Source organism: Curcuma longa, chromosome 3, assembly GCF_044706935.1.
Source record: "Curcuma longa cultivar G26 ecotype Majalengka, Jawa Barat chromosome 3, ITB_CL_G26_1.1, whole genome shotgun sequence".
NCBI classification, from domain to species: domain Eukaryota; kingdom Viridiplantae; phylum Streptophyta; class Magnoliopsida; order Zingiberales; family Zingiberaceae; genus Curcuma; species Curcuma longa.
The window spans coordinates 12,589,083-12,606,216 of record NC_133863.1 but is presented as its reverse complement, the minus strand read 5'-3'; the positions used below and the strand labels follow the sequence as shown (position 1 = coordinate 12,606,216).

The 17,134-nt window shown below is 36.1% G+C and overlaps 2 protein-coding genes and 1 non-coding gene across 3 annotated transcripts; 2 read left to right on the top strand and 1 right to left on the bottom strand.

The window, feature by feature from the left end:
• Positions 1-1,504: 1,504 nt before the first annotated feature.
• On the top strand, positions 1,505-15,511 carry LOC141824622 (exocyst complex component SEC3A-like). Its single transcript, XM_074711940.1, has 25 exons — positions 1,505-1,794; positions 3,207-3,283; positions 4,432-4,512; positions 4,639-4,706; positions 4,855-4,957; positions 5,590-5,735; positions 6,055-6,172; positions 6,362-6,466; positions 7,035-7,136; positions 8,267-8,404; positions 8,501-8,629; positions 8,737-8,817; positions 8,902-8,976; positions 9,428-9,601; positions 9,689-9,839; positions 9,984-10,048; positions 10,670-10,840; positions 11,120-11,199; positions 12,954-13,035; positions 13,242-13,339; positions 13,496-13,604; positions 13,713-13,781; positions 14,384-14,449; positions 14,729-14,818; positions 15,283-15,511. Exons 1-25 carry the CDS (start codon positions 1,626-1,628, stop codon positions 15,391-15,393), a joined length of 2,658 nt encoding a protein of 885 aa, XP_074568041.1. The 5' UTR covers positions 1,505-1,625; the 3' UTR covers positions 15,394-15,511.
• A 320-nt stretch (positions 15,512-15,831) lies between these two features.
• Positions 15,832-15,905, bottom strand: TRNAT-AGU (transfer RNA threonine (anticodon AGU)). The gene has a single exon. It is a non-coding gene; the product is annotated as a tRNA-Thr (tRNA).
• Positions 15,906-16,022: 117 nt separating this feature from the next.
• LOC141824964 (pentatricopeptide repeat-containing protein At4g14050, mitochondrial-like) lies at positions 16,023-17,040 on the top strand. The gene has a single exon (XM_074712314.1). It carries the CDS (start codon positions 16,023-16,025, stop codon positions 16,908-16,910), a length of 888 nt encoding a protein of 295 aa, XP_074568415.1. The 3' UTR covers positions 16,911-17,040.
• The last annotated feature ends 94 nt before the right edge of the window (positions 17,041-17,134 follow it).

The following is a 17,134-nucleotide window of genomic DNA, read 5'->3' as shown; positions in this document are numbered from 1 at the left end:
TTAGGAATAAGAATAATAGTAACCCTCCCAATGATCCAACTTTGGCCTTTATATTGGATTCTTTCTAGCAGAGGCCCCATAAATTGCCCAAGTGGAACTCAAGAAGATGCTTCAAGTGAGCAAGTAAAGCAACATTCTGCTTGTCTCTAAGCTTTGAAATCATTCACTTCTGCAGAGAATGAAGCAAGCCGATGGCAGTCAACAACAGTTGAAGGCTCATTCCATTCCTCTCTGCTTGAAGATGAGCAGTTTTTGACATATTTTCATTCACTTTCTAGAGACAATATTCTTTTATGCTTGAGTGTAGCAAGAGCATGGTTCTGTAAAGTGTAAATTCTTGAATTCTTCTACCTTGTTTATTTATTTAAGTTATTCAAAAAAATTATTTTCGTTTTCCTGCATTTTGGGGATGATTTCGATGTGCGAACACACATAATATACAATGATGACTACTTGCCGATGGGCTTGAAGTATTGTTTACTTCATTGAATTCTTAACACCTCGTCTGTAATTTAGATATTTAATTCAAAATTTAGATATTTAATTTTTTGAATTGATTAATTTTGAAGATGATTGATTTAATTTTATAGAAATTTTTTATCGACCACTAAGATATATTTGAAAAGCATGAATGAATTCTAATAGACGGTCCAATTATAAGTGATTCAAGCATCACAAACGTATATAGTATTTTGCATAAAAATCAAACTCAAATTCTTCTGTAAAAGGTGGAATCCGCCACTTTAGCGGTCCCACACAATCGGCTCCACGACCATTTGTGAGGAGGTAAATCGGAAAACTACAATAAACTCTCAAACTCAAATTCTTCTGCAAAAGGTGGAATCCGCCACTTTAGATACGATCGGCTCCATGACCATTTGTGAAGAGATAAATTAGAAAACTATAACAAACTCTCATTATATGTACGAGAGTCTTAAATCTCTTAACATCGCATAAGTCAAAAGATAGAAAAGGATCCATATAATTTAGTCTTTCTAATTATCATAGTCATACAAATTACATTAAATCAAATAGGAGGAGCCCAAATTGGATAAGTCACAAAATTGAAATATATAAAGAATATTTTTATTACTTAAACATAATTATCTTAAAATTGTGAATAAGTATTTTTTGATATTTTAAGTCACAAAATTAGTCTGATTTTTAATTTACTGAAATACTTTGGTTGCTAATACATTGTCAATTTATTTCTAAAAATATACTCACTGTTAATTGTTTTAATTTGTGAAGAATAATTTACTATTCTCTTTGTCTTTATTATTCTAATTTTAGCATAGTGGCATCTACCTTCTTCTATTTATGTCTGTTATTTTATCATATATATTTTGTAATTGTGTTATTTATTTATTTATTAGTGTGGCAGGGAACGATGGACGCGGGTTAGTAGATGATCCGAATCCGATACGGCTGCGGTTAAGACATCCGTCCGTGTTTTATGATATCGCACGCCAACGGATCGGGCGGCCTACGCCCACGTCACAAGTTAGCTCCTTAGTCCTTCGGTTTCCCCACCAAGTAAACCATTCTTCTTCCCCTCTCTCTCTCTCTCTCTCTCTCGCACGGATCGATCTCCCCTGCCAATTGCAAGCGAAGTGCGGCCGGCGATGGCGAGGACGAACGCCGAAGACCCGGAGCTCCGGCACGCCTGCGCAGCTGCCATCGGTGCCGGGGGAAGCGCCGGGGACATCGTGCTCGCGATCCGCGTGGCCAAGGGCCGGGGCATCTTGGAGAAGCTTGGCCGCATGGCTTCCCCTCGAGTTCTCGTACTTACCAGTAGGATCTACTGTCTCCTCCCCTACTTTATCTACCTTCTTTGCCAAGCCACTTGTCTTAGTCTTTGTTGCTGGACGTGGAACCGGACCCGGTGGCATTATGGTTCGATGCCCCTTTTGTTTCCTGATGCTTTTATCGGGATCTGATCTGTGTATTTTTGGAATATTTGGAATTGGTCGCCAGCGGGCTACATTCTCAAACATCAGCCTTGATCTGTGATCAGAGACCATCCTGTCACGTTGATTAGTCGGTATAAAATCTTAGGCGTTAATGACTTCGATCTAGAGACTTTATTATTCTCCCCTATGTTTTGAGAAAGTTCAGGTTATTGGTTAAATCTGCCTCGTTGACTACGGGCCTGTGTATATTGACTAAGTTTGCGTACAATCAGGTCATGGTTATGAACTTGCATAATTGAAGAACTGATTGTGCTTGAAATGGAGCTAATGTGTGCCAACTAGCGAACTAGATCCTAAGAAAGGTAGCGTTTTGCTTGGAGCAAAGTGAGCTATCTAAGTCATTGTTGGTAAAGAATAAATAGTAAATCTAGTTGAAGTTTGGTGTATTCATATTTATTTTGTTTATAGAATGATTTGTGCTGTTTGGTTACTGGTTAGCAATTAAATCAAAAAAAGTTTTCTGTGTTTATTTGCTCCCAAGTGGTTTCATAAAAGCGTAGATCAGTGTTTTGAAAGCCAGATTGAATGGACCTCCCTGTTCATCTGGGAACTGGAAGCCTAACTGGTACAGTTCAATTAGTAGATGATTGTTTGATTGATTAGATTTTGGCCAGTTCAACTGGGCGGATTAGGATCTGGCTGGGCCAGCCAGTGCACCCACCTGTCCGTATAAAAACAGTGGGTTTAGTGGAGTTCAAATGTTTTCTGAAGCTCAATTACTCTAAAGAGTAAGTTTGTGGAAATGACGACATACCACTAAGAGCAACTTGAAAGGACATGTTTAAGAATAAAAGTAACTTATGATTTGAGATATCTAAGGATAAACTAAGTGATCTTTTCTGTCCAAATTTAAGGATAAACTGATTGATTTCCACTAATGGTTGTGTTGTCTGCTCTTGATGAACCAAGAAGAATGTTGAGGATTGGCATGATTGCGTTGAGTGGTGCCTCAAGCAAGAATAAAATCAAACGAAGAGGAGTATTAGAAAATAAAATAGAAATACCGTTGCAATTTAATTTCAAAACTTCAGGTCAAAAGAATTAGTAAAAAAAATGGAAGAAAGCTTGATGATGTATCAATTTATTTAATCAATCTATCAATTAATATCTGATTTTAATAATTTTTTATTTTTCTCTCAATCACCTAAGTATGTGATTACAAAGATAAATTTTGCTATTATAGATCTTTACAACCTTTCTGATGATGTTATCACTGGTACCTGTTTTATGCAGCTAAACAGTCAACCAAAGGTGAAAAAACAAAAGCTTTCCTTCGAGTCCTGAAATATTCTTCCGGAGGAGTTCTTGAGGTAATTTCTAGAGTTGTCGTTGTCCATTTTTGTTTTTTGTTCATCCAAGTTGTGGTTTCCTCCTAATTTACCATCAGCAGAAGCTGGACAATTATGGAGTGCGGAAAGATTTGGCAAACGCCTTTTTGTTTTTGTTTAGAGTCCCAACTCATCGAATTCAGATTTTTTATATTAGGCAACTTAAAAGATCAAGAGAAACTTGATATCATTTGTAGGCTATAAAAAGTTACTATGGTGATGAGATAGATGGCAAGATCTTTATGTAGGTGGACAAATGAGAAAAAGGAAAAGAAGAAAATATCAATGAGTAACTAGTTTTCATTTTGCTGGCTTCAAAATTTTGAACTCTTGTGTATCGCCCCTTTCTATAAGAAGTTTGATACATGTACTATTTGTTTCTGGAGTGTGAGGGAACTAAAATCTATTTACTCTTTCTGGGTCCAAGGATGGAGAAGGGAATTGACTGAATTTCATAGTGCAATGAAGGAAAGGAATAATAGGGTATTCCTTCTGCGAAAACAGAAAGGTAGCTTATCTTTTACCAAAGGACGTGAAAGGTAGTTGAAATATAACCTGAGGAAAATGTGAATGTTTTTAGAAAGAAATACAATAATTCCCCAAGGGGGTTTTGGGGGAAAGAATCCTTTTTTCACTTACTCTATCTTCTCCGTTGGGGAGGAGGCCAAAGTGGAGGGGAATCTGACTTTATAGCCGAAACTTTGAAGGTCCCATAAGTCAGCCAACTTGCTATTGAAGGGTATGGTATCATGGGTTTAGTAGTGTTGCTTTTTTATGATGGAACTACTTGTGATAGAATATGTCTTGTTTATCCTGACTTTGCTGCATTTCCTGAGCTCCTAAACCTGGCATGGACTTGCTATTATCAAATTCAAAAGGTCTTTAACGTTAGCCTTTTATGTTGTTTGATTAAATCGGATACAATGGGAAAGAAAAGGAATGAGTAAGAACACCAACTACAATGCCACTACTGCCACTGAAGACAGAAATGTCAACTATGCTGAACTACTTACTGACTGCACCACTCACGAACTGCTAACAAATACTAATTCCTTAACTGCTACAGTAAGAGCAGCAACTACAATGTTAAAGTACAGCACTAATTTACATAATTTATTTTTTGCTTGTAGCCAGCTAAACTTTACAATCTGAAGCATCTTGCAAAGGTGGAGGTTATCTCAAATGATTCTACTGGATGTACATTTATTCTGGTAATTCTCTTGCTTCCACTACCTGTTTGTTTGTTTCTTATACTCTGCATCTATGAATGAATTTATTACAAGGTCACAGGAATTTTTTTGGAGTATTGTACTTAGACAAGTGAGTCAACCTTACAGGGGTTTGATAATCTTAGGAGCCAGAGTGTTGCTCCTCCACAATGGACTATGCGTAACATTGATGAGAGGTAATTGTTGCAGATGCCAAACACTACACAACTTCTCTATATAATCTCTTTCAAACTTGCATGTATGTTATTCATCTGAAAGAAGAAATGGCTCGAACGGTCATATAAAGGGCATCTGAAATTGGCTTGATTTTTGATTCATTCATAGGAATCAACTTCTTCTTTGCATTTTGAACATGTGCAAGGAGATATTCCAGCGTCTTCCTAAGCTTATTGGGATAGATATAGTGGAACTTGCTCTCTGGGCTAAGGTGCAAACTGAATCAAATTACTTCTGTCTTTTTGTTCAAGCTTTGACAAATTATCCTATAACTAAATATCTTATCTGATTTTTTTTTCATACTTATTTGCTATCAAGAAAATTTTGTTGAATTATAGATTCAACAAGTTAACCCTATCCACCCCTACCCCTCTAATTCATGACTTAGTATATTTATGAAAGGAATCTAGCAATAATGTGGCTTAGGTGAACTAATGGAAACTTCTAGATGGCTTAAGTGGTTTGAATATGTTTCTATATAACAGATTAACACAGCTACAAATTAATATAGAGTAATATATAACAGGGTAATGTAGAGGTAGTTGTGAATTTAATTATCAATTGTGATCTAATTTCGTAAATATTCTTCCATGATAAGTCTGATCTAGGCCAAATTAAAATTGAAAACTAACTTCTTTGGCTGAGGATGATTGTCGTACAAAATGAGGGATGCCTAGGTGATGTATTTGTGTCTTTATTCTTTTGTTTGGATGATGTGTGGTATTTATTTTTTGATGTGGGGTTCTTTAAGAGAATATCCTTTATGTCTTCTTATTCTTTCTGAAGATTGATTTGAAGCCCATGTGAAGGAGTCAGTCATGTTACTTCATATGTTTTACCCAGGAAAATACACCATCAATTACTAAGCAAGTGACCACACAAGATGGACCAGCTACATATGTTATGGAGCAAAATGACACGAAGGTTACTGTTGAAAAGGACCTTGTTTCACAAGCTGAAGAGGAAGATATGGAAGCTCTTCTTGGCGCGTATGCCTTATCTTTCATTTGCTTGAGAGCATTCAATGATACTTTTTTGCATTCTGATGAGATTCTAAGCTGACTGACTTTTGGCCTCATTCTTTTGATAGCGTTCTCATAATTAATTAGTTTTGTTGGTTGATAAAACTAGATATATCTCAAATGTAAATCATTTTGTCAATCTTGTTTTTTCAACCACATAGTCTCGTCAGTAAGATTGACATATTTTCATCTCTTATTTACTGGTTATTTGCCAATTTTATTTACATATATTTGTAGCTAGCATTTATGATTCATCGATTGTATTCAATTGCATCTACTAATGCAGGTATGTTATGGGCATTGGTGAAGCAGAGGCTTTTTCTGAGAGGATGAAGCGGGAACTTCTTGCTCTTGAAGCAACAAATGTCTATGCTCTACTGGAAAGTGAACCACTGATTCAGGAGGTAATCACGAACTCTTCTGGATGGATATGGTTTGTATCCTTGATGACAATAATGTGATCGTGGTATACATTAGTTTCCTAACTTTATCTTAGCTGTTTTCCAACTTTGGTTTTTGCAAAATTTTAGACCCTATAGTTCTGAATATTTATGGAATTTTGTGAACTAACTCATGAAAGTATTTGCCTCCAGGTATTGCAGGGATTAGAAGCAGCTACACTGTGTGTCGATGATATTGATGAATGGTTGCGAATTTTCAATGTTAAGCTCAGGCATATGCGGGAGGATATTGCATCGGTAATATCTCATAATGATGTCAATTTTTCCTACTATATAATGGATACTATCAGAAATATGTTTTTCTACTCTATGTATTCTATGTATTACCTATTGCTTATAATCATACCCTAAGAAGAACTAGACTCGTGTATATTGTTCAAGTGAATATTGCTTCTCCAACTCTAGGCTTATTTCTTTGGTTGTTGAGTGAAAAGGAGAGTTATATAAGGGTAGCTTGAAATGTGATAACTTGTGGCGTGTCATAATATTTGTTAGCTATTTATTGCATGGGTTTTAAAAAAGCTTTATTCAGATTGTTTTAAGTTGTTTTTGGGAATTCAACATAATGTAAGATTCTTTGTTTTAAAAACATAAAGATTATTTTTGTTACAACTGATTATCTCAGAATTATGCTTTGAATCCTCTCATACTGCACACAATGTTTTAACTGCTTATTCAATAATGGATGGATGTGCAACATTGTTTTCTCTTGTCTGTTCATCTATGTTCACTGATTCTAGCAAATACCTTCTTTATCTCAACTCCTGATTCTAACATTACTTGTTTTACTGAACTGATTCTACAGATTGAATTGCGGAATAACAGACTGGAGATGCAGTCTATGTGTAGTGAAGCACTTATTGAGGAGCTAGATAAGCTCCTTGAACGTTTGCGTATCCCTTCTGAGGTTTGTCTTAATTCTCTATCTTTACAACAGGAACCAATTGTAAATGGCAATTTAATATTATGAAATCAAATGAACTCAGTAGCATAAATTTTACAATTATTTAAGCTGCATTAGTGAAAAGTATGTGTTTAAATCTAACAACAACCATAATCACAAGCTATAGAGAGAGAGGGATGGATATAGATATTTGCAATGATATTTTCGTTCCATTCAGCTCTATTGAGGGCAAGTGTAACCAAACTAAAAGCAGTCTGCATTTCATCATTTTTTAAGTTGCTCTATTATCTTCATTGGAATGGTCTTAGATCAATTTTCCTTGACAAAGAACATATTTTAAGTTTCCTAGAAGGCTCAATGGTTTCAGAAGCTGCACAGAGTTGTTCATTATCTGTGCAAGTTTTTGTCTTTGTATCTTTACTTGGATCCTTGCTCAAAGTACACATTCTAGCACCATTGACTTTTAACAAATGTGTTTTCCTATTTCAATCCATTTTGATCTGAAGATATGACTGACTTTGCAAGAAATAATTGCATAGAAATGCTTGATGTTCTTTGTGTTCTAGGTTTCTGAATAGCATTTTCTGTAATCCCCTGGCATTTATGAACTTCTTGCGTGCATGTACTAGCTATACTTAATTGCAAAATAGATACTGTATATCGGTTCTTTTTCTAAATATAAAAGAATTCTACTTCTTAATAATTGTTTTCACTGTTCAGTTATCCAGATTGTGGTTGTAACTACGTAGGTTCATTCTTAAATCTTAAACACAATGAAAAATATGTATATCTAGTTGAGATATCTTCAGGAATTAAGTCTATCTGGTTTCTTTGGCAACCCTATTCTAGTGTTTTCGTTCTAAATCAATCAAGATCATTTACAGGTCATCTGTAAATATTATGTTAACTGCCTAAGTTGCTGCTGCTATCATCAACACCAGGAACAGAAATTAAACTGGTTATTATTGCAACAAAGTTCAGATTTGCGGAATTAAATTAAAATATTTAGAGACTTGTATTACTCATATTTGCATTTTGCTATTTTGCTTGCAAATAGGATATTGTGCAAACCAACATTAAAGAGCCAGTTTGTTTCGTTCCTGCTAATTTTAAATCAACTGAACTTGTTTCAGTTTGCTGCATCTTTAACTGCTGGATCATTTGAGGAAGCACGCATGCTCAAAAATGTTGAAGCATGTGAATGGTTAACTGGAGCAATTCATGCTCTTGAAGTTCCAAACTTGGAACCAGCTTATGTGGATATGCAAGCTGTATGTGATCTCTACCTAATTCTAACATAAATAATGATTGTTCTGCCCATCAGTGGGAACTCATACTGTAGGAGAGTAAATTGTATTATTTTACAGGTTAAAGATAAACGAACAGAGTTAGAAAAGTTGAAGAATACTTTTGTTCGGCGGGCATCAGAATTCCTGAGAAATTATTTCTCTAGTTTAGTGGATTTTATGATAAGTGATAGGAGTTATTTTTCACAGGTATGGATGCAAGTTTATCATTCTGCAGGAATAACCGTTAAAGCAGCTTCTCTTTTTTTGTTTTCTTGTTAAACTTGCCACCTGAGCTTCTGTTGCATAACATGTAGCGTGGACATTTGAAAAGGCCTGATCATGCTGATCTAAGATACAAATGTAGAACTTATGCTCGACTTCTGCAGCACTTAAAGGTTCAAGCATCCTAAGAACTACAGTTTCAATCAGAAATGTTTGTGTATATATCTCTTATGTTTTTTTATCTTATGTTCCTTCAGAATCTTGACAAGAATTGCCTAGTCCCCTTGAGGAAGGCATACTGTCAGTCCCTTAATTTGCTTCTTCGACGAGAGGTAGGAGGATTTCTCTAATGCTTTTTTGGAAACTATCTTCCTTATTTTAGCAGTACAGAGTAGAGAAAATAGATATTGGCACCTTTTCTTTGAAGCTAAGGAAAGAAAGCGCTTATGTTTATGGTTTGAAATGTGATCATCATATTTTCGTGAGAATCACATTAGGTTTGTCCTATTTTGTAATTTGTACACCTAGCTATCTAGGGTATATCATGTTGCATAATTGAAACTAAGTCATACTTTTCTACAGTTTATAAACTTGATATTCATAGTTTGGACATCATATATCTACAATGTGGAGTGTTGAATTTCTATTATCCTATCGAAGAAATAATAACTAAACAACCCAGATGCAGGATCCTCTTACATGCTCCTTTAATGCTCCATTTGTTACAGGGATTTGTGTAAATAAGAAGTGTATATATAATACCTCTTCATTTACACTTCACAGGCCCGTGAGTTTGCAAATGAACTTCGTGCAAGTACAAAGGCATCAAGGAATCCTACTGTTTGGCTTGAAGCTTCCACAGGCTCCAATCAGACAGCAAGTAGTTCAGATACATCCACTGTTTCTGAAGCATACTCCAGGATGCTTACAATATTTATTCCTCTTCTCGTGGACGAGGTTGTAGAACCTTTTGTGGTGATGCATCATAAACTACTATCTTTATGATTGTTGAAAATGTTCACCTTCTTTACACTTTTCCTGTAGAGTTCCTTTTTTGCACATTTTATGTGTTTCGAAGTTTCTGCGCTTGTTCCACCTAATGCCCCTAATGGAAAGAAAAGGGAATCTGATGGAAATGGTGAAAGTGATGATGATTTGAGCATGATGGATGCTGATGGAAACGATGTGAAACGAAGTGAGTATTCTGTTTCCTTTTCTCCCTTTTCCATGTTTAAGGCTCTCATTGTTGATTTTTTTGAGTAGAACACTAGAACTGTTATCAATATTATTCATTGGCATATGTTCGTCAATATTTTTGATGTTATATACTTATATACAGGTAATCACACTTCTGAGTTAGGGGCACTAAATGATGCTCTCCATGATTTACTTGATGGAATCCAGGTAAACTTTCAAACTTATTAGGAATAAGTTTTTTACTACATGGTGCTAGCTTTGCTATTCACAAAAACATTATCATGCAACCATGAGTGTTTAGTGCTTATGAATAATGTTGGATCCCATAATTCAGTTAGCCATTAGCAGACTTCAGTCATGGGGAATTTCATGTCATCATAATACCTAGATAGATGTTGCTTCTGTGTGTGTTATTAATGATTGATGACTATGATAACCTGATTATTTATTTTTGTTTTTTTTTAAATAATCTTATGGTTTTAGAGCTTCTGAAACTCTCATAGTCAGAAAGTTTAGTTTTTCTTTTATGTTAGCCGTCAATCTTATACAATCATATTTCTTAACTTCTGCCATATCAGTGTATTTGCTTGATTAGAAGACCACTTGTTCTCCAGTTGTCTTTTATTATTATTATTATTTTCATTTTGATGTACCCATAAGCTCCTTTTGATTGTAATGCAAAAAAAAAAAGAAGATAAGTTTCTATTTTCCTAATTACCTTATCCTTTTGACTTGCATTTTTCATTTGTAGGTTACATAACTGTGCTAAGTCGAGAAAACTATAGACTCATTCATTATCAATAACAAGATATGTTACTCTATTTCTAGGAAGACTTCTATGCTGTAGTTGATTGGGCCTACAGGATTGATCCTCTCCGTTGTATATCAATGTATGGGATTACAGAGCGGTATCTTTCTGCACAGAAAGCTGATGCTGCTGGATTTGTAAGAGAGCTTCTAAAAGACCTGCAGACTAAAATATCAACACAATTTAGCAGGGTCAGTGTTCGCCCATGCTGTGAAAATTTATGCATCTTTGATCTGTTTAACATAGGATAACGAACAACATAAAAATATATACCAGCTATCTAAACCTTGAATATTAAATGGCTGTTCTTGGTCATACATGTGGATCAATCCCTGATGTTGAGGATATACATCTAGATGCCAAATCGCTTGGGGTAACAAGCAGTGGCAGTTTATTTATTAAATATTGTGGCCTATACTTTCCACTCAGTATTTGTTTCTAACTCTCTTAAGCAATCATTAAATTTGCAGTTTGTTGATGAAGCATGCCATCAAATTGAGAGAAATGAACGTAATGTCAGGCAAATAGGAGTTTTATCCTATATTCCAAGGTATATATTTAAAATGTAATTTGGAAATTAATAAAGAAAGATAACTTCAGCAAGTCCCATGAAGTTTATTGCACGCTAACCCACTAGTGTCTTCCAATTTGCTATTAGATCCTAATAACCTTTGGCATTTGCCAAAAGTGAGATGTTTGCTAAAGAATATATTCCAGATTAAGATACAATGAACTGATTAAAAATGGAAAAGTTGAAGTATGAAGGAAATAGAAATAGTAGACACTAGGCAAAGTGACTGAATTTAATCCAAACAGCAGAATGAAGATACAACAAAGAAGCAAATGCTGATGAATAACTTATAAACATGATAGTCATGCAATCAAAAGAGTTTCCTAGACTTAAAACTATAGGATTCAGTTTTTTAATAGTACTCATTAATTTTTTGTAAAGCTATTCTAATTTATTTGTATTTAGAGTTTAAAATCTCAAGTAATTTTGGTCTTTGAACCGAAAGATATGATTTCGGTACAGTATCATGTTCCAAGATGGTTTGATGTGTATGCTTTAGTTTTGTTTGATTATATTTGAATAAATCGATCACGTTGATTGATTTAGCTTGGGTTGGTCGGATGGCTAATGGGCGATTTTGGTATGGCACAGCTTGAAATTCCATCCACTGTTTATATGTACAATTTTCATGGAGTAAATAACTCCTATTTGCTATACGGATGGCTAATTTACTTTGTGTAACTAAAGTTTGAGCAAATTTTATCTTTCATTAATCTTGGGTCAGTTGGATTAATTGGTATTTTGAATTAGATATCCATATCCGATCTGTGGTCCAAATATATTATATTTTTTGATTAGGTAACCGAAACATAATAATTTGCTTTTTGGGGTTGTATCGAGTTTGAGTCAAATATACATTAGATCGGATCCACTCTTAATAATGGGACTTCGGAAATAGCCAAATTGCAAAAAGAAATCAACTGATGTCATGAGATCAGTTGTGTGATATATATATATATATATATATATATATATATATATATATATATATATATATATATATATATATATTATGGTACAACCTGCCATAGTTTATGGTTAGAGTGTTGACATTTGGGAAATAAACACACAAAAAGATTAATGTAGAAGAGACAAGATTACCAGATGTATGGTATGGGTACATTAGGAAAGATAAAATACTATTCAAGAGCAATTAGGTTTAGCTCCAATGTCTCTAATAGATAATAAAAATGAGGGAATATAGGTTGGATGGGTGGACATGTTCAAAAGCAGCCAACGAATTATCAAGTAGAATCAATTTGAGTTAAGGTGTAAGGGAAGAGGGAGACAGACTAAAACTAATTTGTAAGACAAAATGATTTAATTGATTTCAATAAAGTTCAATGGACAAATAAGGTCTATGCAAACTACCTCAAGAATTTGGGGCTTGTACAGCTTTGATGATGATGGTAATCAAGGGCTCAGTGTTTTTTTTTTTATTTTATATTGAGTAAAAATTATGCAACTAATCTGTTTTAGCTTGAAGGGGCTAAATTCTCTGGTTTGTTTCTTTTTTTCCTTTTCTGAATTAAACTTATAGGTAGAGTCTCAATGGATTTTGCAATTTCATCTCTTAAAGTGCGATAAAATTTGCACAAAGATATTGCCTTCATATGACTATTTTCTAGTATGTTACCGGGAAACAAATATATTGACTTTGGATATGTCCTAAATATGAGATTTTGACTTTTTTGAATTATGTTCTCATTGCATAACTAGTTATTTTTGTGTAGGTTTGCTACCCTTGCGACGCGAATGGAGCAGTATATTCAGGGGCAATCAAGGGAGTTAGTTGACAAGGCATACATAAGATTGGTAAGTCATAAGCTATTGTTAATTAATCACTTTGTGCTGATCTTATGCTCATCCTTAATGGAACTTATTAATTTAATATACTGTAATGGTTGTTATAAAGGTTGCCATCTGAAGCTTATAATAATATGGTTGAGGTAACTTAAGATGTAGCATATGGACATGTTTATAACTGCGAAAGCATGATTTGTTTTTGTCTTGTTTATCAGGTTAACACTATGTTTGTAACCCTTGAGAAGATTGCACAAAGTGACCCAAAGTACACTGATATCATACTTTTGGAGAATTATGCAGCTTTCCAGAACAGGTTTTCAAGAATAAATACATTGTGTACCCAAGCTGCATGGAAATGCTTTTTTTTAAAAAAAAAATTGCCTATTGTTATGGTTATTTTGCTAATATCAACATAGTTGCCGAAGCTTTTAGTTGAATCTGCTTAATGAAAATTATATCTGATTGGCAGTTTATTTGAGTTGGCCAATGTTGTTCCAACATTAGCAAAATTCTATCATCAGGCTAGTGAAGCTTATGAACAAGCTTGCACGCGTCATATCACCATGATCATTGAGAATGTAATTCTTTTACTCAATACTACATTTTTTCCCCCAATTTCCTTTTCTTCAAATATTTAGCAGGTATTTGTTCTTACTGATGTTGCAAATTGTTATCTTCTTTCTCAGCAATTTGACAAGTTATTTCTGTTTTTCCGAAGAATTGAGGATCTAATGTACACAGTGCCTTCTGAGGAGGTGAGTTATATAACCCATGACATCCTAATCAATATCATTAAATAGGTTATATTAGTAAGACATTATGCTTAACAGATATAGTTTGTTGTCCATCCCAAATTGAGTTGACCTAGTCATATAAGATTCTCTTTTATCACATATTCATTTCTAGTTCTCATTTGGAAACATACAATAATAGTAAACTAGTTTCTCCTTTATAAATGCATCCCAAGGGGATTTTATCGGATTCAATTTTCAAGTCGTGAATTGCTAAGTCTGTTGTTCATCTCCTTTCAATCTTTGCTTTCTTGTCTGCTGTGAAATGAATAGAGATAATTGTGTCTGTTAATATTCCACAGTACAAATGTTGATCTGTCTCATTAGATGAAAATTTCAAGGTTTATAGGATAGTTTTGGTGGAAGCCTATCGATAAATTTGGGAACAATCAGAATTGCTTATTCTTCCTACATTTATATTGTATTCAAAGTGCATTTTGTCGATCATTAAGTAAATGGGTTATTTGACTTTACGATTTGATTCAGTTCTTTTCAACTTTTCTAACATGGTTTCTCATATACAAGTGGACAATCAAACCTTCTAACATTTGTGCTAATGCACACAGATCCCTTTCCAGCTTGGACTATCAAAAACAGATCTTAGGAAGGTGTTAAAATCCAGCTTATCCCAGGTAAGACAACTATGAGCAGCACCACATGTTACTTGATCCTCAACCAAGTTACTAGCTGAAACAATTCTTCAGAACTTCAAGTTTCCCCAAGAAAATTAATTGTAAATTCTTCCCTATTCTTCCCTTTGCTGTTTGATTCACATGGCACATATTTTCCTCAACTATTTTCATATTGCCTCGATCCTCAAACTATTAGGTTATTAACTAACGAGTATTTCTTACCTATCTGGAAGTGGTAAGTCATATACAATGTTCTTATGGATATTTTCTTGTTACCAGGTCGATAGATCCATAAATGTGATGTATAGGAGACTGCAGAAGACTTTAAGCTCTGAGGAGTTGCTGCCACCTTTATGGGATAAGTGCAAGGTACCCTTTTTTTTATCTTCTCACAATTTTCTCAACTACCATTAAGCTCAAAAGATTCTTAGGGAAAAAATTTGCAAACTCAAAATATATTACATTACTCTTCTCCATTTGGCACCAACTGATCGACAAATAAAGCTTTTGGCAATATAGGCAATATATAATTTAATTGTCCGATGAATTAGTTACCCTTTGCACAATATCTCAATAAGAAGTAGGGAAAGAAATAACTTGCTAAATCAATCGTGTCAGATGTGCTTGATCAAAATCTACTGGTAAAAGTGATTTTCCTTGAGTTTATTCCAAATAGTTGGTTGATCTCTGTTCATTGTATTTTACTTTCACTTTATGCTTTCTGGTGCTCATTTTCATAGGAACAAAAAAAAAATGAAAATTTTGATAGTTTTGCAAGAAATTTATACATCGAGTTTAAAATTTTCATGACGTCTTTCATTTGGATATCGCAGAAAGACTTTTTGGAGAAATATGAAGGCTTTGTTCAGACAGTGGCCAAGATTTACCCCAACGAGGTCATGCCTCCAGTGTCAGAGTTGAGGGATCTCCTTGCTTCCAGTTAGACGTGACTGAATATGAATGTCTTCGTGTTATTGTAATTTCTCCCCCGTGTGTAAATTTCATTTGCCATTATCTTTGAACAATATGAGTTGAAGAAAACACTATAAATTTTGAAAAGAATTTTCTAGCGTCGCTCCCATTTCCGTCCGACAAGAGGATTTTTTTTTTTGTCTGCAACGTTGTCTACGCGTCTCATCATTACAGCCCGGTTTTGTTTGATTTTCGGAGTTTCCTATTTCCATTTTTTATTTAATAATTTTGTTTTCCAGTGACTACAAGAATTGTGCTCAAGTTATCAACTTGTTATCTTAACTGAAAATATTTTAGTATTGTTTGTTGCAATAAAATTAAGGTTGCAAACTATAAGTTGGTTTATATTGTTCGTAATGAGTTATGAGAAGTGAATTTGTAACCGCCAGCCACAAAAACAGATCAGAAAATGCTTTCATTGAGAGTTGAACTCAAGACCTCCCGCTTACTAAACGGGTGCTCTAACCAACTGAACTATGAAAGCTTTGTTAATAATTTAATGTTAAACATTATGATAGTATCTCTCGTTACGCGTATTTTCGCCTGATATCTCCTCGTCCCTTAAAATATCAGATTTTGCGTTGCGTTGTTCGTCCGATCGATGGCAATGGCTGCTGTTCTCAGCTTCCAGGCCCTCTCCAATTCCGCCTTCTCCCATCCTGAACCTCTCCGATCGCATCTCTCCTCCCTCCCTAAGCTTCAAATTGCGCTAAAGATCTCGCCTTTTCTAGCTGCGCCTCGACCAAATGTTCGCGCCGCCGCTCTCGCCGAGATTGCTGCGTCGCCAGATGCGATCACCACCAACTCCGAGCTTGAAAGCTTGTGCAAAGAAGGGAGCATCGAGTCCGCCTTCCAACTTCTCGACGAAACGGCCAGAAGAGGCGCTCCAATTCCACCCGCAACCCTCCTCCTGCTCCTTCGCTCATGCGCCGACACCCGGTCGATCGACCTCCTCAGGCGCGCCCTTCGGAGGGCGACGAGCACTCCCTTGGGCTCCACCAAACCCTTCCTCGACCAAGTCGCCGCCTTGTGCTGCAAGATCGGCGGCGCCGAGGAGGCTCGCCGCATGTTCGACGAAATGCCCGTGAGAAGAAGCCGTCGCCGGAGGGGCAGCAGGGGCGGAAGCGGTGGCAGCGGCGAGGCGGACCCCAAGAGGCGGGAGGCGTACGAGAAAGTGCGGCGTCTGCACGAGGAGATGAGGGCGGCAGGGTACGTGCCGGACACCCGGTTCGTTCTCCACGACATCGACGAGGAGGCGAAGGCGGAGGCGCTGATGTACCACAGCGAGCGCCTGGCCATCGCTTACGGCCTTGTCTGCACGCCGCCGGGCACGACGCTGCGCGTGATGAAGAACCTACGCATCTGCGGCGACTGCCACACCGCGGTGAAGCTCATCTCGAAGCTGGAGGGGAGGGAGATCATCGTGCGGGACAACAAGCGCTTCCACCACTTCAGGGACGGCGCCTGCTCCTGTAGAGATTACTGGTGATCGAGCTTGGACCTCCGTCACCAGTCTCTGCATGCTCCTCTGCAACTCAAAATCTTACCTGACAATTAATGTACATTTTAATTTGCATTGATAATGAATCAAACACAACTCTAGGAATTTGGCATTGCAACGTTGGTGGTGATCTCCGATTGGCTAATGGCTGAGGATTCCCAGCACTGAAAGCTCTGGAGGTACGAGAAGAGACCGAAGCCGCAGCAGCCGAG